Source organism: Schistocerca gregaria, chromosome 3 (genome assembly GCF_023897955.1).
Source record: "Schistocerca gregaria isolate iqSchGreg1 chromosome 3, iqSchGreg1.2, whole genome shotgun sequence".
NCBI classification, from domain to species: domain Eukaryota; kingdom Metazoa; phylum Arthropoda; class Insecta; order Orthoptera; family Acrididae; genus Schistocerca; species Schistocerca gregaria.
In genome coordinates this window covers 553,796,254-553,816,271 of record NC_064922.1, presented here as the reverse complement: position 1 = coordinate 553,816,271, position 20,018 = coordinate 553,796,254, and the positions used below count along the sequence as shown (strand labels likewise).

At 40.3% G+C, this 20,018-nt stretch overlaps 1 protein-coding gene across 1 annotated transcript in view; it reads left to right on the top strand.

The window, feature by feature from the left end:
* LOC126354267 (putative protein-lysine deacylase ABHD14B) overlaps window positions 1-18,707 on the top strand; it is a 57,998-nt gene extending 39,291 nt beyond the window's left edge. The window contains exon 5 of the mRNA XM_050003801.1: window positions 18,202-18,707. Within this exon, the coding sequence (XP_049859758.1) occupies window positions 18,202-18,387 (186 nt within the window). The 3' untranslated portion in view covers window positions 18,388-18,707. The remainder of the gene's footprint in view (window positions 1-18,201) is intronic.
* The last annotated feature ends 1,311 nt before the right edge of the window (window positions 18,708-20,018 follow it).

The following is a 20,018-nucleotide window of genomic DNA, read 5'->3' as shown; positions in this document are numbered from 1 at the left end:
GGCTGCATCAACACGTACGGTAGATCAGCAGCAGCGACAGGACTGGCTTCTCGGGCTGGTGGAGGCGAAGGAAGGGGCGGTGGCACCGGCGTGGCCACCACTCGTGGGCGCATCTGGTCGTAATGGCGAACAACCATGCCATCATCCATACATATTTCACAAAGCCAGCGGCCACAAAGAGCCTTGACCACCCCTCGAATCCATTTAGGGCGAGATCCATACCCTCGTGCCCACACGTCGGCGCCCACAGAGTATTTTCCCGCACTAAAGGACACAGCACAAGGCCTGACAGGGTGGAGCAGGTGCAGTAGAGTGCGCAGTTGGCGGCCATGCAAGAGTTCAGCAGGGCTGCGATCACCCAGAGGCGTGAAGCGATAAGAACTCAGAAATTGCAGCAGAACATCATCTGTGGAAAAATCAGTAACGAATTTTTTCATCTGGTTTTTGAAAGTGCGGACGAGGTGCTCGACCTCCCCAATTGATTGCAGAGGGAAGGGCAGTGCTGTAACATGATGTCCAGTACAAAAATCACAGAAGGCCTGCGCAGAGAACTGAGGGCCATTGTCTGTGACGATCGTGGATGGAAGACCTTCTAGCGCAAAGATTTGGGACAAAGCCAGCATCGTCGCCGCAGTGGTGGGCGACGGACATCGAACAACAAACGGAAACTTCGAGAAGGCGTCAATCAACAGTAGCCAATAAGTACCCGTTCCCATGGCTGCGCGCCGGATCAGGCCACGGAGAGGGCATTGTACGAGGTGCAGCCAGTTGTTGAGCTCACTGACCACATGCAGCAACCATGTGGGTGACGTCCGAATCAATACCGGGCCAATAAACGTGCCTGCAGGCCAGGGACTTAGTCCAAGAAATACCGCAATGGCCTTCATGCAACAGTTTGAGAACATCTTTGCGAAGAGAGGCTGGCACCATGACCTGTGGAGATGCGCCATCCGTGGCCAGAAAAACAACACCATCACAAACAGACAGACGAAGGCGCAAGTCATGGTACTTGCGAAGGGGATCCGATGCCCGGCCCTTGGTCCTGTCCGGCCAACCCCGTTGAACAAAACCGATCACCTGACGCAGGACCAGGTTCCGCGCAGTAGCCGACGCGACCTGCGAACCTGTAAGTGGAAAACCCGTGACCGCACGACGTTCTTCCTCATCAATGTGGAAACAGGCAATCGCAATAATGCGTCAGCATTGGCGTGCTGGGCCGTGGGGCGATAGTGAATCTCATAGTGAAAACGAGACAAGTATAAGGCCCAACGTTGCAGGCGGTGAGCTGCCTTATCCGGAAGCGTCGCCGATGGGCGGAACAGAGAGACCAGCGGCTTGTGGTCGGTGATGAGGTGAAACTTAGAATGATGCAAAAAAACTCTGAACTTTTTTAGAGCATAAATGATAGTGAGCACCTCCTTTTCGATTTGAGAGTAACACCGTTGCGCTTTGTTGAGGGTCTTGGAAGCATAGGCGATGGGTTGTTCCGACCCATCCTCATACCGATGGGCGAGAACAGCCCCTAGGCCATACTGTGACCCGTCAGTCACCAGTACCAAGTGCTGACCCAGGCGGAATGTGGCAAGACAAGGTGCTGACTGCAAATGAGCCTTCAGGCAGACAAAAGCCTGCTCACACTCGTCAGACCAACAGAAAGGGACGTTTTTGCGTAGCAGCTGATGCAGAGGATGAGCTACCGCCACTGCGGATGGAATGAATTTGTGATAATAAGCAATCTTGCCTAGAAATACCTGAAGTTCTTTGACCGTAGACGGCCAGGGTAGAGCGTTAATGGCCGCAATGTGCTGACGTAGAGGACGTATACCCTCAGGGGACAAATGGAAACCAAGATACACAATTGAGGGTTGGAAGAACTGTGACTTGTCCAGATTGCACCTCAACCCAACCGAATGCAAAACCCGAAACAGTGAACGTAAATTGTGAAGGTGCTCCTCAGTGGAGGCCCCCGTGACGACAATGTCATCCAGATAGTTTATGCAGCCGGGAACGGAAGCCGTGAGCTGTTCCAAAAACCGCTGAAAAATGGACGGCGCACTAGCGATGCCAAATGGTAACTGCCGGCACTGATACAATGCACAAGGAGTATTGTTGACGAGAAATTCCTTGGAAGAATCATCCAACGGCAACTGATGATACGCCTCCAATAAGTCAAGTTTGGAAAAGAACTGGCCCCCAGTGAGCTTGGTAAGTAACTCCTCAGGACGGGGAAGAGGATAAGTGTCAATGAGGCTCTGAGCATTGACAGTGGCTTTAAAATCACCACTCAATCGCAGACTCCCATTTGGTTTAGAAACCACCATAATTGGCGATGCCCATTCACTGGAGGTAACAGGAAGGAGAATCCCTGAAGCTGTTAACCTGTCTATCTCAGCCTTGACAGGTGCACGCAACGCCACCTTAATAGGGGGTGCTCGGAAAAACTTAGGGCGGTTTAAGAGTAATGTGGGCTTCAAAATCCTTGGCACGACCCAGACCAGCAGAGAACACTGACGAAAATTCAGAACACAATCCATCCAGCTGTTGATACGGAATATCCTCAGATATGAGGTGCACATCATCGTCAATGGAGAACCCGAACAACTGGAAAGCATCATAACCGAACAGGTTTTCAGTGCCCGCATGATCCACCACATAAAACGTGAGGGGCCTAACAACAGACTTATAGGCAGTGGAAGAATGAAACTGGCCAATGATAGGAATTTTCTGTTTATTATAAGTTCTCAGATGTTGCATAACTGGAGACAAGGGAGGGGAGCCCAACTCCAAATACGTGCGAGAATTAATGAGAGTTACTGCAGAGCCAGTGTCCACTTGCATGCGGATGTCTTTATCCAGAACACGAACAGTAACAAACAACTTATTTGTTTGAGAAAGCACATAGTTAACATCCATGTCTGATGCCTTGTCCTCGTCGACAGGAACTTTAGGGGACTGACACACAGAAGCAATGTGGCCTTTTTTCCTACATGAATTACACGTTGCCCAACGTTTTGGACACGCGGCCCTGTCATGCTCTATGAAACAACGTGGACAAGAAGGAAGTGGGGAACGAACCTGCTTCTCTGGTTGCTGTTTTCCATGCGAGCGTTGCGGCCCAACGCGATGTTGTTTACGCGAGTGAACTGCTGCCACATCTTCGTTCTCCTGTGAAACAGACAAATTGTCCGTGTCGAAAGTTGACTGTACAGCGCCTACATCACACCACGCATCTATTTGTACGCCAGCAGCGTGAGACACTTCAAAGGATTGAGCGACGCTTAGAACTTCCGACAACGCTGAGCTTTATCAGGAGCAAGCCATAGAATAGCATCCCTAACCATTGAATCAATATAAGACTCATGATGAGTGTCAGTGACAAACTGACATTTCCTACTCAGACCGTGTAGTTTCGCCGCCCAAGCCCGGTAAGATTGATGGGTCTGTTTACGTCACCTGTAGAATGCTACGTGGGCAGCAAATATGTGGGTGTTTTTTCGGTAATAGACAATAAGTCACACATTTCTTGGAAGGACAGAGAGGCAGGTTCCCGCAGAGGGGCTAACTGAGATACCAGCTGATAGATCCGTGGGGAAATCCAAGATAGAAATAACGACTTACACATAGGAGCGCCGAAAACGCCGAAAGCCAAGAAGTGTTGCCACAAACGCTTCTCATAATACTCCCAGTCTTCAGCAGCCTCGTCGTAAGGAGGGAATGGAGGCGGAGAAGAGGAAGACAGACAATGAGTAAGCGACGTCGACAACGCCTGAATAGCAGCCGTCAGCTGCGTTTGTTGTTCAATGAGCGCTTGCGTAAGCTGTTCCATGTCTGCCCCGTTACGAACACACAAATCCACAACACAGTGAAAATATCCCATCCTCATCGCCAAAAAGTGTTATAACCTTTAATCACCAATAATTGTGTGGATATTCAAACACACTCACTTAGAAACAATAGCTGGTTACATGATAACAACTCAGTATCTCTTATTCGACTGCCGTGCTGTGACATGCGGCTAGCGCCTTTCGTAGCTAGGTGGCGCTCCCGCACTCAGCCGAGTTGCAGAGCGCCTCTATCACCGTTTGCGCGTACTGTCGTGGCGGCACTATTAAATGTCGTGGCACTGTCACAACAGTATTCACATTTCATCAATTGTCATTGCACACACCACACACATCTTTGGACACAAAATATCCATTTTGTTCATTGCCAAATCGTTGATCAAGGTGCAGTTTTGTCTGAATGTGTTATTTTAGAAGATTTAAAAAGATTGTCCTACTACTTTAAATTGTGTTTGATCACCATCACATTTTCAAGAAAATATTATAGTTTTAGTGTGTGGTCAGTTAACTTGAGGAGTGGCGCATAGGAAAAACCAACTGTATAACTAACAAACGTGCACTTTATGTTTGAAGTGACATTGTTTTAGAGGCTGTATGTTCGTGTTAATGTCATATTACATGAGTTTAAGAAGGGTACCATTAACTCACAACTATTATGCCTCAAGTACGAGCAAACTACAGTGTGTTTTACTGGCATTATTACATCTGAGACTCAATACCCAGTTTGCTTGCCAGAATCTGAAACACAAATAGAGGACATTTTAATATCAAACTGCTAATGACATAAACTAATTTCTTCCAATCCTCAGAAGAGTTGTCATTTACAGAGAACAAAACATATTCAACAGGGACTGAGGTGTTCAGTGCATCAGACTTTACCACAACTTTACTGCTCATTCCTTCACTCTAACTGTATCTCTTCAAGTTAGCTGTGCACTGTGACAGATGCCTGCCGTCCATGTCCAGCTAGCAGAATTAAGCAGCTGTGGTGTCTCCTTAGCTTCCCAGAGTTCTTCAGGGGAATTAAAGTTCCTTTTCTGTATGATATGCTCCATACTGTTACAGAAGCATGCTGAGACAAAGATTATCAGTATACGACAGATAGTTCAATACGATAATGATATTGTACGTAGGTAAAGGAGGATGCAGAACTGGCTGTTGAAAGTAAGTTGTAAATCAGGTGTAATTTCTTTAAAGGGCTAACAATGACATTTTCACGCACTATAATAATGACTCGCGTAGCCATCTTCTTCATGGGCCATCAGTATCTCATGTGTGCTTGCTGTATCTACTCCCATCAGACTGTGATGTATTTTTATGTCACAGCCCTATTTATGTCAGAGTTTTGCTCCTGACACTTACTGCCCCCTTTGTCACATGTAAGTTTTTCTGTACATATGCCATTATCTTGTGAAATGCACTTTTCCTTGGTGTTTTCTGGGTATTGGATGAAAAGCCTACAAGAGTCGTTACAGGTGTAGTCCCAGAACTCAGCTCTTGCTTACACTGAAATATATATGCCTGTTTATAAGATTTATATTAAAAACAAAGATTCTAAGACTTACCAAGCGGGAAAGCGCCGGCAGACAGGCACAATGAACAAAACACACATGTGTTTGTGTGTTTTGTTCATTGTGCCTGTCTGCCGGCGCTTTCCCCCTTGGTAAGTCTTAGAATCTTTGTTTTTAATATATTTTTCCCATGTGGAAGTTTCTTTCTATTTTGTTTATAAGATTTGTAATATCCGTGTTTCAATTTATTCCTTAATTGTTCTGTACAAAAAACTTGGAGTCTGTGCCATAATACTGGTCTTGTCATGTCTCATGCCATGATTATTTTCTGGGCATCACTCAGTGATAGCTGATTTGGTTGGCTGTTTTAGTGAAATGCATCATTGATGCTCATTGTACACCTCCTCTCCCCTATCACCAAATTTTTCTTGGAGTAGCCCCTGTTTGCAAGAAATTGCCCATCATTATGCATGATTATACACATTAAACATGTAACCTATCATAGTAAACATATATTTTTTTACATTTAACTGTGCAGCAAACAATTTCTAATTCTGTAAATAATCTTCATTATAAAATCCTATTTTTTTGCATCAGGCAGCGTCCTTTAATCCTTCGTCCACGCGACTGACACAATCTAGGACTCTTTGTTGGTATTGTCAGCTGCATCAGTAAAGAATGTCAGCGGATAATCATTTTTTTTTTTTTAAATCGGTCATTTTTTGTTATGCTGCTTGGTAAATTTTATAGTTTCAGTAGTTATGTGCATTTGCTAGTTCACTCTTTTCACCATGGATCTGTAATATGAAAAAAGAAAGCCTTAGATGTTGACAGCTCTTCTACATCTAAGGAAAGTGGATATAAATATACTAATATTCAAAAGAGAACAAAAGTTGTGCTGCGAGAACAGAAGTTGTGCCGCTTTGGTCATCTGGTAACCAGAGAAACATAAAACCAGGATCAAGCATGGTCCAGCATAACCGCCACTATAAAGAAGAATATATAAATGTCAGAGTTATGTGGCCAGGTGAGGTGCCAAGCCTACACCAAAATGTTTGGTGTTCTGCAAAGTGCTGTTAAATGGGTAAATGAGCCTGTGGTACTGTATTTAACAACCTGAAAAGGCATTTAGAATGAAACCAGCACAATGTCTTTCAAAACCCATGAGAGTATTTTCAACATCTGTGCACTATCATTCAATCATCTCCTGTCTTGATGAAAAAATCGATAAAACCTTGGCATCATTCAAATTTCTGAAATGGTTGCCATGAAACAGAAACCCCGTAACATCAGCAAAGAGCTTATTTTCGTGGCATACACAGAAATTATTGCTACTGGAATCTGTTGAACGGCTTTCAAAAGTACCTTTCTCAAATGATACAGTTCATCATAGGGATTGTGGTTATGGTTGAAACAACCAAGTTTTGGTTGAGTTGGTTTTTTCAATGCTAATTTAACCTGACTGTTAAAACCACTAAAAAAAACAGTTCCTTAAATAGCTAATGTTTGGTTTTGTTTCCTATTATTTGTTATAATGAACATAGGAATTGAACAGAGATTTAAAAATTTAGCCTTCCGCAGTTTGAAGTTGTATAGGATCAAAACATTAAATTAAATAGGCAAATAAAAGAAGACTTAGTTTCCTCACTGTTCACTGCTTCTAATGATTTGACACTCTGCTCAGAAACATTTTGCAATCAAGAAACATACCACTATTTGGGCATTATGAATAGTCAGTAGTAAAGTGTGAAAACTGATGTTGAATAAATCTGTTTTTCATGTTAACTTGTCAATTTTCAAGTCCACAAGTGGATAAAGACATATTATGTAGACATGGATAGCAGATCAGCTACTTTCTATTTTTATCGTAAACTATGAATGAGTTGTTAAGTCTTAAGTTTTCTCCTCGCATGATATCTCGAGCTTGTTGTGGCTCCTCCCATTTTTAATCTTTTAAAGCAAATGGTACATTTAACTTTGTTGGTACCATACTTCGGAAAATACTTCCTGTTTAGGGATGGTACCATTCTGTAATACATGTGGTGTCGGACGATGACAGTGAGAAACTACCATACATAGCAGATGCGCAAGTCATGCGTACTGCATGCACATGTACACCATCTAATAGGCCACACAACATAGTAACAGTTACAGTATTGTCTCAGCAGCGCTGAAACATTTCTTATCCCATGTGTTTGTTGCTCACTTCTGTCAGCATTGTCATGAAAATAGAATATTTGCTTATCCCATTTTCTGTTATAACCCAATATTTCAAACCAATGGAAATTTTATGTATAAAAAAGGTTCATTTGAAAACCATAAATTTTAGCACTGTTGCTATAGCTAATTGACATTTTTCAAACAATGGAAAATCTTGAATGGAATGTAACAATATAGTGAAAAGGAAAGTTGCTACTCACCATATAGTGGATACGCTGAGTCGCAGATAGGCCCAATGAAAAGACTATCACAGATATAGCTTTTGCCCAGTAAGGCCTTTGTCAAAATTAGACGTCAAGCGCCCCTCCCCCCCCCCCCCCCCCCCCCCAATGCTGAAACAGGAAAATTAAAGTATTTCATATTAAATAAATCTGTAGATATCGTTACTTACACACACACAACACACACACACACACACACGACTGCACATTCAGTTAAGTGTGGCCTCAGTTGTCTGAGACTGCAGTTGTGTGTGTGAGTTGCATTTGCATGAGAATTTATGTAAGTGTTTGTCATCTAATTTTGACAAAGCCCTTACTTGCTGAAAGCTATATTTGTAACAGTCTTTTTGTTGTACCTGTGCGCGACTCAGCATGTGTACTATATGGTAATTGATATTTTTTTTTCTTTTACCTGGTTATTAGTAAGCAATTAAAAAAACAAAGCCTGCTATAACTCAGGTGAAAGAAATACAGGTAAATACCAGTTACTCAGAACTAAAATAATGGTATCAGTTTTAAACATTCAGTTTTTCCCGTCCCTAGCTCATTGGCTTATTATGGACACGTCAGTTGCTTTTCAAAGTAATGTTATAGAAAATAAGCACGATAATTTGCGCTGCAGTTAGAGGAGTACTGATATTTCTGGCAGATGTCAATTATTATCTCTTGTAAGATTTGTTGTAGATAGAAAATTACTGAGCAGTATCTATTTTGTCGAGAACTGGAAACAGCCATCATGGGAGCTGATGTATCTGGTGCTGCCGAGAGTTTCATTCAAGGTAATGGATTCAAGTGGATGGACTGCATTGCTCTATGTACTGATGGCACTGCTGCAATGACAGAAAATATAAAAGGATTTCTAACTTCTGTTCAGAATAAAAAGCCAGAATTAACAACAACTCATTGCTTTGTAGATAGAGAGGCTCTAATGGTGAAGACTATGGATGGAAATTGTTTGTGTTATATCATTCTAACAGCTGTTTTAATGATAAGCTATGTAAAAACTTGTATAGAGTCGTGTGTGTTTGAGAAACTCTTTAAAGAAATTTTGCAGATCGTAAAGCATTATTATTCCACAGCAATTTTCTTTGACTTTCCAAAAGAAAAATATCTACTGGATTTCATGAATTTAAAGACAAACTACTTGCATTTTTCTAAAATAATAATAATAATTTGATTTATTGAGCTTGTGTACCTTTGCAATATTTTCAAATTTACTTACGCACAGATGATATGAAATGATTATATCATCAAGCAATAAAATCAGCAATTTTTTTTAAAACACTCTCCCTTTGGACCTCAGCTATAGGAGAGAATGATCTAACTGCATTTCCAACTATGGCTATCACACCAAGTGAATTGAACACAGAAGAAAAAGTCAGATAAAGGGACGTGTAAAAGGATGCATATCTGGATTGCAAGAAGAGATACCAAAAAATTTCTCTCAACCTTGACTACTGGCCAGGAGAGGTTGAGTGTACCTGACAAGGAAGACATCTCAAAATCAGAATTAAACACCTCTGAAAAAGAGCAACCTATCAAAATATCATTGAATACAGTCCTGAGATTGAAATTTAAAGAAACTGATCCCGACGTTTTTCAGATCTCAATAAAAAAGTGAATATCCATATATTACAAATACATCAGTATCTCTTTTATGCCCTTCTCAGCATCCTACATGTGTGTGTGTGTGTGTGTGTGTGTGTGTGTGTGTGTGTGTGTGTGTGTGTGTGTGTGTGTGTGTGTCCTTTACATTGGAGAGTATAAAATATGACTACAGGTCTTACCTCCTTATGTGGATGGTGAGATGAGAGTGTGTCTTTCAAGAGTTTGTCTGTTTGGCATAATAGCACCTCTACTAACTAAAATATTCAACCAGTCTTTGAACAGGGATGCTTTTGCGATGTTTTGATTGATGCCAAAGTCAGATCTCTGTTCAGAAAGGGTTGAGGAAAGAAATGGGAAACTATCGGCATATTTCTATTCTTCCAGTCCTATCAAAAGTGTTGGAGAAAGCAGCTGCAAACAGGATCAAAAACTTTATTGTAAAAAATGATATTATCATAAGTAATCAATTTTTCTTTCAACCAGGAACACTCTGGATGCAGTAAATAACTTTATTGAAAAGATAGGCAAATCATTGGGTCACAGGAGTAAAGTTGCATATATATTCTGTGACCTCATAAAAGCATTTGACTCCGTGAACCATGACTTGCTTATCTACAAATTAGACAGATAGGGGATTAAGGACACTGCTCTAAATTACCTAGCATCATTCTTACACAACAGAAAACAAAGGGTAACTATTACCTCAGATGTGGTGAATTATTATTCTAAACGAAGTGCAGTATCACAAGGTCTGTGTCAAGGCTCCATTTTGCGGCCAGTCCTTTTCCTGTTCTACATACATGACTTACCCATAAATATAAATTCCCCATCAGTTCTATCTACAGATGATACTTCTGTTTTAATTGAAGATGATGGTGCAGAAAAAATTCCAAGTTCCAGCGTAAGCACACTGGATACTTTAGAAAACTGATTTCAGTTAAATGGGTTGAAACTGAACTTTGAAAAAAACCTATATGGAACATTTCAAAACCAAAACTCAAAATATGTGGACCTTAAAATACAACATAACAATCAACATATGAAAGAAGTTGACGCAGTCAAATTCCTCAGACTAAATGTGGACAAGGACCTAAGCTGGAATACACATATTGACTTCCTATCAAACAAAATAAGCAGTTTTACATTTGCAATGCAAATACCAGCAATTCCACTGACTTGAAAACACGTAAAACTGCTTACCATAGTTATTTTGAATCTGTCATTAGATCAGATATGGGATAATTTTCTGGGGAAGTTCAAGTAGTGTACCTCGAATACTGAATCTGCAAAAGAAAATTGTCTGATACATGTGTACTGCACAGCAAACAGTCTCTTGTCACCCATTATTTTGGAAACTACAAATCCGAACTTTTCCCTCCATATATATTTATGAAATTGTAACCTTCGTACAAAACAAGCAAAAATTATTTGAGGAGAAACATTTTAACCATACATATAAAACCTGAAATAAAAATAATTATATGCTACCCAAACACCAGTTGAAATTATATGCATGGACTCCACAGTATATGGGGATGACAATACAAGAAGTTAATACGCAAAAACATATTTAATATGAATCCAGAAATTTTAGAAAAGAGGCTATAGCAGATTCTGTGAGAGAAATGCTACTATTCAATAGAAGAATTCACAGAGGATGAAAGGATAAATTTGAGCAAGGGGTGATTAAGTGTTAGATTTTATTGTATGTATGTGTAACAGATTTGTATTATTAATATGATTCTGTTTGTTAATATCAGCTGTTCTTTGTTTATGGTGAAATTTTACCACAAATTGACGTGTCTCTTGTATCTGAACCAAAAAGATTTAGATTATGTATGTTATGAGACAAATAAACTACAATTCACGGATCTACTTCGAAAAAATCACCAGGGCAAATATCTTACTAGTTTTAAGTTTTCAGTCTCTCTATATTTCTGATGTTAATGCTTATTTTTTATGTTCCTGCTCACACAGCACAAAGTCCGAAGCAACTGGAAAGAAGTGCAGGTGACCCCTGTATATAAGAGAAGTAGAAGGACACACCTGTAAAATTACAGACCAGTATCCCTAACACTGGTTTACTGCAGAATTATTGAATACATTCTCAGCTGGAATGTAATAAATTTTCTTGAGACCAACAATCTTATGTCCACCAGTCTGCAATGCTCGTGTAAATCTCAGCTTGCCTTTTTCTTGCATTATATCCTGCTTACCATGGTTGAAGAGCAACAAGCAGATTTCTGAAAAGCGTTTGACACAGTGCCCCCCTGAAGACTGTTAACGAAGGTACAAGCATAACAAATAGTTTCCCAGCAGCTCGTAGATTGCTTAAATAATAAAATCTGGTATGTTGTTCTCAACTGCAAGTGTTTATCAGGGACAAGAGTATCGCCGGCAGTGCCCCAAGGAACTGTGACAGGGCCACTCTTATTCTCTACATGCATAAATGATCTGATGGAAAAGGTGAGCAGCAATCTGCAGCTGTTTGCTGATGATGCCGCAGTGTGTGGGAAGGTCTCATGATTGAATGGCTGCACAAGGGCACGAGATGACATAGAAAAAATTTCTGGTTGTTGAATGGCACCTACCTCTAAATGTAGAAAAATGTAAGTTAATGCAGATGATTAGAAAAACAGTCCCATAATGTTGGAATACAGCATTTGTGGTTGCTTGACATGATCATGTTGATTAAATATCTAAATGTAACATTGCAGAGTGATATGAAATGGGACGACCATGTAAAGATAGTAGTAGGGAAGGCGAATGGCCAACTTCGGCTTACTGGGAGAATTTTAGGGAAGTGTGGTTCATCTGTAAAGAAGACTGCATATAAGACACTAGTGTAGCCCATTTTTGAATACTGCTCAAGTGTTTGGGATCCCCACCAAACTGGAAGACATTGAAGTAGTTCAGAGACAGGCTGCTAGATTTGTTACATGGTAGGTTCAATCAACATAAAACTATTACAAAGATACTTTGGGAACTCAATTGGAAATCTCTGCATGGAAGGCAATAGTCTTTTTGAGGAACACTATTGAGGAAATTTAGAGAACTAGCATTTAAAGCTACCTGCAGAACGATTCTACTGCTGCCAACATACATTTCACATAAGGACCACAAAAATAAGAGAAATTGGTGCTCATCTACAGGCATGTAGAGAGTGGTTTCCCTTGCTCTACAAAAGGGTGTTCAAAAAAAAATGAGCCGGAGGCATTATTACAGAAACCAGTACCTGCGTGTTAGAAGTAGTAACCCTGACTGTTGAGACAGTTGTCCCACTGCGACACAAGGCGGTGAATGGCTGTGGCATAAAATTCCCGGGGCTGCAATGATAACCAGTTCTGCATATACAGCTGGATGTCTTTGTCCAACGTAACTTGTTTGCCCTTCTGAGTCTTTTTAAGGGGACCAAAAATGGCGTAATCACAGGGGGAGAGGTCAGGACTGTATGGAGGGTGGCTGAGAACCTCCCATTTGAATTTCTGCAGGAGTGCCGTGACTGTGTTGGACATATCAGGCTTTACATTGTCGCAGAGCAGAATGACCCTACGGGTGAGATTGAGTGGTCATTTTGATTTGATCGCTTGGCAAAGGGTGGTCAAGGTTTGCGAATATTGCTGGGCATTCACTGTTGTCCCATGCCACAGGAAGTGAACCAGAAGGGGGCCATCTTAGTCAAAGAAGAATATCAGCATAACCTTTCCTGCACTCACGTGAATGGCCTTGGCTTTTTTTGGTGGTGGTGACACGGGATGCTTTCACTGGAGACTTTGCTGTTTTGATTCTGGTTTGAAGTGATGACACCATGACTCATCTCCAGCCACCACTCGTGCCAGGAATGCATTGCCTTCTCAAGCATAGTGCTGCAAGAGAATAGGCCATTCAACATAATTCCTGGTGTGGTTGAAGACTGTGGGACACACTTGGCGCATGTGCAGTTGTTCCTTCATGATGGTGTGAACACTTCTGACACTCAATGCGACCATGGCTGCTATGGATTTCACTGTCACTCAGCAGTCCTAGGTAATGAGTGCATCCATCAGCTGGGCGATGTCATTAATGCTCCAGGCCGTGCATCATTGGGTAACAACACTCATCCTGCCCTGAAGCACTTGTGCCACGCCTTGACCCTTGCAAAAGACGTGCAGTGTTTGCTGTATGCTTGTGACATTTGTTAATTAATGTCCGTTCACCGTACTCCTTCTGCTGTCAGGAAACAAGCAACACTCTTTGCTCGTCCTTTGATGCCTCCATGTCACTGTCACTGTTTGTAATGCACCTGACAGCGTTGGACGATTGATGCATGCTACTGCTGGCTCTGTATAATCACGTGACATGCACGCGTTCCCTCTAGTGACAGGCTGTGAATTTCCACACTCTGGTTGGAACCACACCTCGTTACAGACACCATGATATTACCCTCCTGTCACGAGTTTGCACATTCCAAACTCCAGCTCGTTTCTTTTTGAACGCCCCTTATATTTGGGAGTGGAACAGGAAAGGAAATGACTAGTAGTGGTAGAATGTACTGTCCATCACACACCATATCATGGCTTGAGGTGTATGTATGTGTATATGTAGAAGAGGCATAAGTTCCCTTATTAAATGTCTTATGTTTATATTCAGATGTTTCTATTCAAAAGTCTTAACATAATAAATTTGAAATTGATAGTTGTTCTGTAATTAAATAAATGTATTGTATTTGCTTTATGTGTTTGTATCATGGAATGAAGTCACATTTAGGGAATGCCACGTACTATGTTGCACCCCAAAGGAAAACAGGTTGTGAAATGCAGACTTAGATGCACAACTGTTCATTCATTAATGCTGCTCTTTTATTAAATGAGTAGCTATAGCAGTAAATGGGCACCTCTATGGTGTGATTATTTTTCTTTCTTGTGGTAGGTGCTTCTGTGGGTAGCCTTGCTGGACAGTAGCAGGAGGCACCGAATCAATCACTCAGGTACACAGAAAATTCAAGTTCTTCAAAGTTTTCATTCTTATGTAGTGATGATCACATTTTCCTGAATATCATGATATAATATTTGTGTAATAATGAGTACCCCTTACCCCATGAACCATGGACCTTGTCGTTGGTGGGGAGGCTTGCGTGCCTCAGCGATACAGATAGCGGTACTTTAGGTGCAACCACAACAGAGGGGGTATCTGTTGAGAGGCCAGACAAATGTGTGATTCCTGAAGAAGGGCAGCAGCCTTTCCAGTAATTTCAGTGGCAACGGTCTAGATGACTGACTGATATGGCTTTGTAACATCAACCAAATCGGCCTTCCTGTGCTGGTATTGTGAACAGCTGAAAACAAAGCGAAACTACAGCTGTAACTTTTCCTGGGGGTATGCAGCTTTACTGTATGGTTAAATGATGGTGGCGTCCTCTTGGGTAAAATATTCCTGAGGTAAAATAGTCCCCCATTCTTCGGGCGGGAAATACTCAGGAGGGCGTCGTTATCAGGAGAAAGAAAACTGGTGTTCTACAAATCGGAGTGTGGAATGTCGGATCCCTTAATCTGGCAGGTAGGTTAGAAAATTTAAAAAGGGAAATGGATAGGTTGAAGTTAGATATAGTGGGAACTGGTGAAGTTCAGTGGCAGGAGGAACAAGACTTCTGGTCAGGTGAATCCAGGGTTATAAACACAAAATCAAATAAGGGCAATGCAGGAGTTGGTTTAATAATGAATAAAAAATTGGAGAGCGGATAAGCTACTATGGGCAGCATAGTGAATGCATTATTGTATCCAAGATGGACATGAAGCCCACACGTATCATATTAGTACAAGTTTATATGCCAACTAGCTCTACAGATGATGGTGAAATTGAAGAAATGTGTTATGCAATAAAACAAATTATTCAGATTGTTAAGGGAGATGAAAATTTAATAGACACAGGGGACTGGAATTCGTTAGTAGGAAAAGCAAGAGAAGGAAAAGTAGCAGGTGAATATGGACTGGGGGTAAGGAATGAAATAGGAAACCATCTGGTAGTATTTTGCACAGAGCATAACTTAATCATACGTAACACTTGTGTTAAGAATCATGAAAGAAGGTTGTATATGTGGAAGAGGCCTGGAGACACTGTAAGGTTTTAGATAGATTATATAATGGTGAAATAGACATTTAGGAACCAGGTTTTAAATTGTAAGACATTTCCAGGGGCAGAAGTGGACTCTGACCACAATTTATTGGTTATGAACTGTAGATTAAAACTGAAGAAACTGCAAAAATGTGGTAATTTAAGGAGATTGGACCTGGATAAACTGAAAGTACCAGAGGTTGTAGAGAGTTTCAGAGAAACCATTAGGGAATGATTGACAAGAACAGGGGAAAGAAATATAGTAGAAAAAGAATGGATAACTTTGAGAGATTAATAATAATAAAGGCAGCAGAGCATCAAGTACGTAAAAAGACGAGGGCTGTTAGTAATCCTTAGGTAACAAAGGAGATATTGAATTTAATTGATGAAAGGAAAAAAATATAAAAATGTAGTAAATGAAGTGTGTGAAAGGAAATGTCTCAAAAATGAGATTGACAGAAAGTGCAAAATGGGTAAGCTGGGATGACTAGAGGATAAATGTAAGGATGTAGAAGCATTTATCACTAGGGGTAAGATAGATACAGCCTACATGAAAATTAAAGAGACATTTGGGGAAAAGAGAACAACCTGTATGAATATCAAGAGCTCAGATGGAAAAGGTGAAAGGAGCATATAGAGGGTCTACACAAGGGAGATGTATTTGAGGGCAATATTATGGAAATGGATGAGGACGTAGATGAAGATGAGATGGGAATGTGATACTGCATGAAGAATTTGACAGTGCATAGAAACAAGGCCCTGGGAGTTGACAACATTCCATTAGAATTGTTGATAGCCTAGAGAGAGCCGGCCATGACAAACTTCTTCCATCTGGTGGGCAGGATGTATGAGACAGGCAAAATACCCTCATACTTCAAGAAGAATATCATAATTCCAATTCCATAGAAAGCAGGTGCTCACAGGTGTGAAAATTACCAAATTATCAGTTTAATAAGCCACAGTTGCAAAATACTAACATGAATTCTTTACAGAAGAATGGAAAAACTGGTAGGAGCTGAGCTCGGGGAAAATCATTTTGGACTCTGGAGAAATGTAGGAACATGCAAGGCAATACTGATCCTAAGATTTATCTTAGAAGATAGATTAAGGCTATTTACAATTTTTACAGAAACTAGATGGCGGTCATAAGAGTTGAGGAGCGCAAAAGGGAAGCAGTGGTTGAGAAGGGAGTAAGGCAGTGTTGTAGCCTTTCTCCAGTGTTATTCAATCTGTATATTGAACAAGCTATAAAGATAACAAAAGAAAAATTTGAAGTAGTAATTAAAGTTTAGGGAGAAGAAATAAAAAAGTTTGAGATTTGCTGATGACATTATAATTGTTTCAGAGACAGCAAAAGACCTGGAAGAGCAGTTGAACAGAATGGACAATGTCTCAACAGGAGGATATACAAAAGCAAAAGGATTATAATGGAATGTAGGCAAATTAAATCAGGTGATGCTGAGGGAATTGCATTAGGAAACAAGGCACTTAAAGCACTATCTAGGTTTTGTTATATGGTCAGCAAAGTAACTGATGATGGCTGAAGTAGAGTGGATATAAAGTGTAGACTGGCAATGGCAATAAAACTGTTTCTGAAGAAGATAAATTTGTTAACATCGAGTATAGATTTAAGTGTCAGAAAGCCATTTCTGAAAGTATTTGTATGGAGTGTAGCCTTGTATGGAAGTGAAACATGGATGATAACTAGTTTAGACAAGAAGAGAATAGAAGCTTTCTTAATGTGCTGCTACAGAAGAATGCTGATGGGTAGATCATGTAGATGGATAGATCACGTAACTAATAAGGAGGTACTGATTAGAATTAGGGAGAAAAGGAGTTTGTGGCACAACTTGACTAGAAGAAGGGATCAGTTAGTAGGACATGTTCTGAGGCATCAAAGGATCACCAATGTAGTACTGGAGGGAAGTGTGGAGGGTAAAAATCGTGGAGGGAGACCAAGAGATGAATACACTAAGCAGATTCAGAAGGATGTAGGTTGCAGTAGTTACTTGGAGATGAAGCAGCTTGCATTGGGATAGAGTTGCCTGGAGAGCTGGATCAATCCAGTCACTGGACTGAAGACCACAACAGCAATAACAAGTACCTGTGAAGTAAATGTGCTTTCTGCACATTTACTTATCTGGAAATTTTACACTTAAATCTCAGCACTAACCACACCTGACAGTTATATTTACATCCTGATATTTATGGAAATGTGAATCCTTTTAAGTGACTTATCCAAGCTTAAAACAAAAAGAATGCAAATTTTGAAAATTAGGATGATGGCTTTTGCCTTTTATGGGATATCTTTTGAAAATATGTCTTAAATCTATGCAAAACAACCATGCACTGAAGTGCTGAGTGTAACCTGGAACATCCACATTTTCTCGTCAAGGGAAAACTGCCACATTTTAAAACAGGAATGACACCATATTCAAAATGGAAAAAAACTCTGAAATATAGTCTCTCTTTTTCATTCAAAATTCTTACTTGACTGAAGTAAAAAATAATTGTGGGCAGAGTTTTATATTGACTTTCATTCTTTATAATGAAGTAAATTTGTGCTTGACCCAGACTGAGTAGAAAAATTAGAATAATTTTTAGTAAATCATGAATGAGATCAATATATACATCACATGTTACTGATCTTTTTATTGTAGATTGAATACAGATTCGGGAAGTTTTCTAAAATCTTTTTTTTCTCCCCAGGTTCCTACACTAATAGTCTATGGAAGTGATGACAACACAGGTTTAGCAGAAACATCACTTGAAAATTTGAAAGTGCTACCTAATAGCAGGGAGGTAAAGATTGAAAAGGCTGGTCATCCAGCGTATCTCAACCAGCCTGAATTGTGGCATAAACTGTTGTATAACTTTATGAAGTTATTGCAGTAAGTTAGAGGTTATTTTACAAAGCTATGTACTGTCAGAACTTAAAAAAATGTATTGTCAACTGGTTATGCCACATGATGTGATACAGTATTTTTGAGTGATATGTAATATTTTTATAGGTGAGAAGTTTGTTTATACATTTTTTATTCTTGAAACAGAATTTAACATTGTATGTGGTGCATGTGTCGTTATTTCTGTATGCTCTGTCTGTTGTATAGTGGGTAACTGGCATTGCCTCATTGGTTTGTTCTTTTGTGAAATGTTGAATGGCAAAGTAAGATAGCCTTGGTACATTTAATAAAGACTGATTCTCACAGGCTAAACTGCATTTTGTATTTTGTATCTCCTACCATCAAAAGAGGTGGTCCCTCTCAACCTGGGACTCTGAGTGAGTGTTTCTCCATTCCAGTCTTCTCCTACTTATTCCTCTTTCCTGCCCCAGAAAGGAACTTACAAGTTCAAACACCTACATATAGCTTTTTTTCTATTTTTTAAGGTTTCATTCAAAAATCCGGTTCTAATTTTATCTCCTGGAGATAAGTACTGATCGGCCATTCTTCTCCTGTTGTTTTACATGCTACTTAATTACATTTAAACTGTTTATTTGTGTGTAGCTTGAGAATTGTTTATTTTTTAGGAATTGTATTTATCCTTTCTCCATACAGTGGAAATTTATATTTTATTCTGTAAATGAAATTTTAGTATTGCATTTGGAAGAATAGTGTTTTAAAATTTTTGGCCCAACCATTGTGTTAATTTCCCTGCTTTGTATAAATCACAATGTGTGGAGCTACAGTTCATTCCTTGCTCATTTTTTCCCTGTAGTCCCTTACTCAACAACACAATATACCGGGTGATAAAAAATCGGTGTAAATTTGAAAACTTAATAAACCATGGAATAATGTAGGTAGAGAGGTAAAAATTGACACACATGCTTGAAATGACATGGGGTTTTATTAGAACAAAAAAAAATATATTCACAAAATTTCTGATAGATGGCGCTGGACAGCAAAACGTCAGTGACTGCGCATGACAATTGTGTATAAAAGGAGCTGTAATGAGAGACAGAATCAGATGTGCCAGCAGTTGCAGTATGTTGACATTACCTTTTAGTGAAGCTGTATTATCAGAATGAGGAATGTGCTGGTTCAGCGTTACAATCCTGTTGACATAAGAAGGTGATTCGAACGGGTAAAGGTCCATTGACAAATGCAGTTGTGCCGAGAATGATTTCGAAGTTCGAAGCAACGGTTTGTTTAGATGATAGACCCTGTAGTGGCTGACCAAGCACAAGGCGTAATGCTGCTGAGACAGTTCAGGAAGAAATGGAGACTGTAGTGGGTTCATCTATGCATGGGGAAGTCAGCGCTCGTGCAGTTGCACGTTCCACCGGCATTCCATACACTACTGTTTGGTTGGCACTGAGGCATACCCTCCAATGCTATCCGTACAAAATCCATCGGCATCATGAACTGTTACCTGGTGATTTAGTGAAGCGGAGGGCATTTGCGGTGTGGGCGTTTCAAAAGATGGCAAAAGATGACCATTGGTTGAGTAACGTGTTGTGGACCGACGAAGCTCATTTCACGCTCCTAGGGTCTGTCAACGCCCACAACTGCAGAATTTGGGCTACC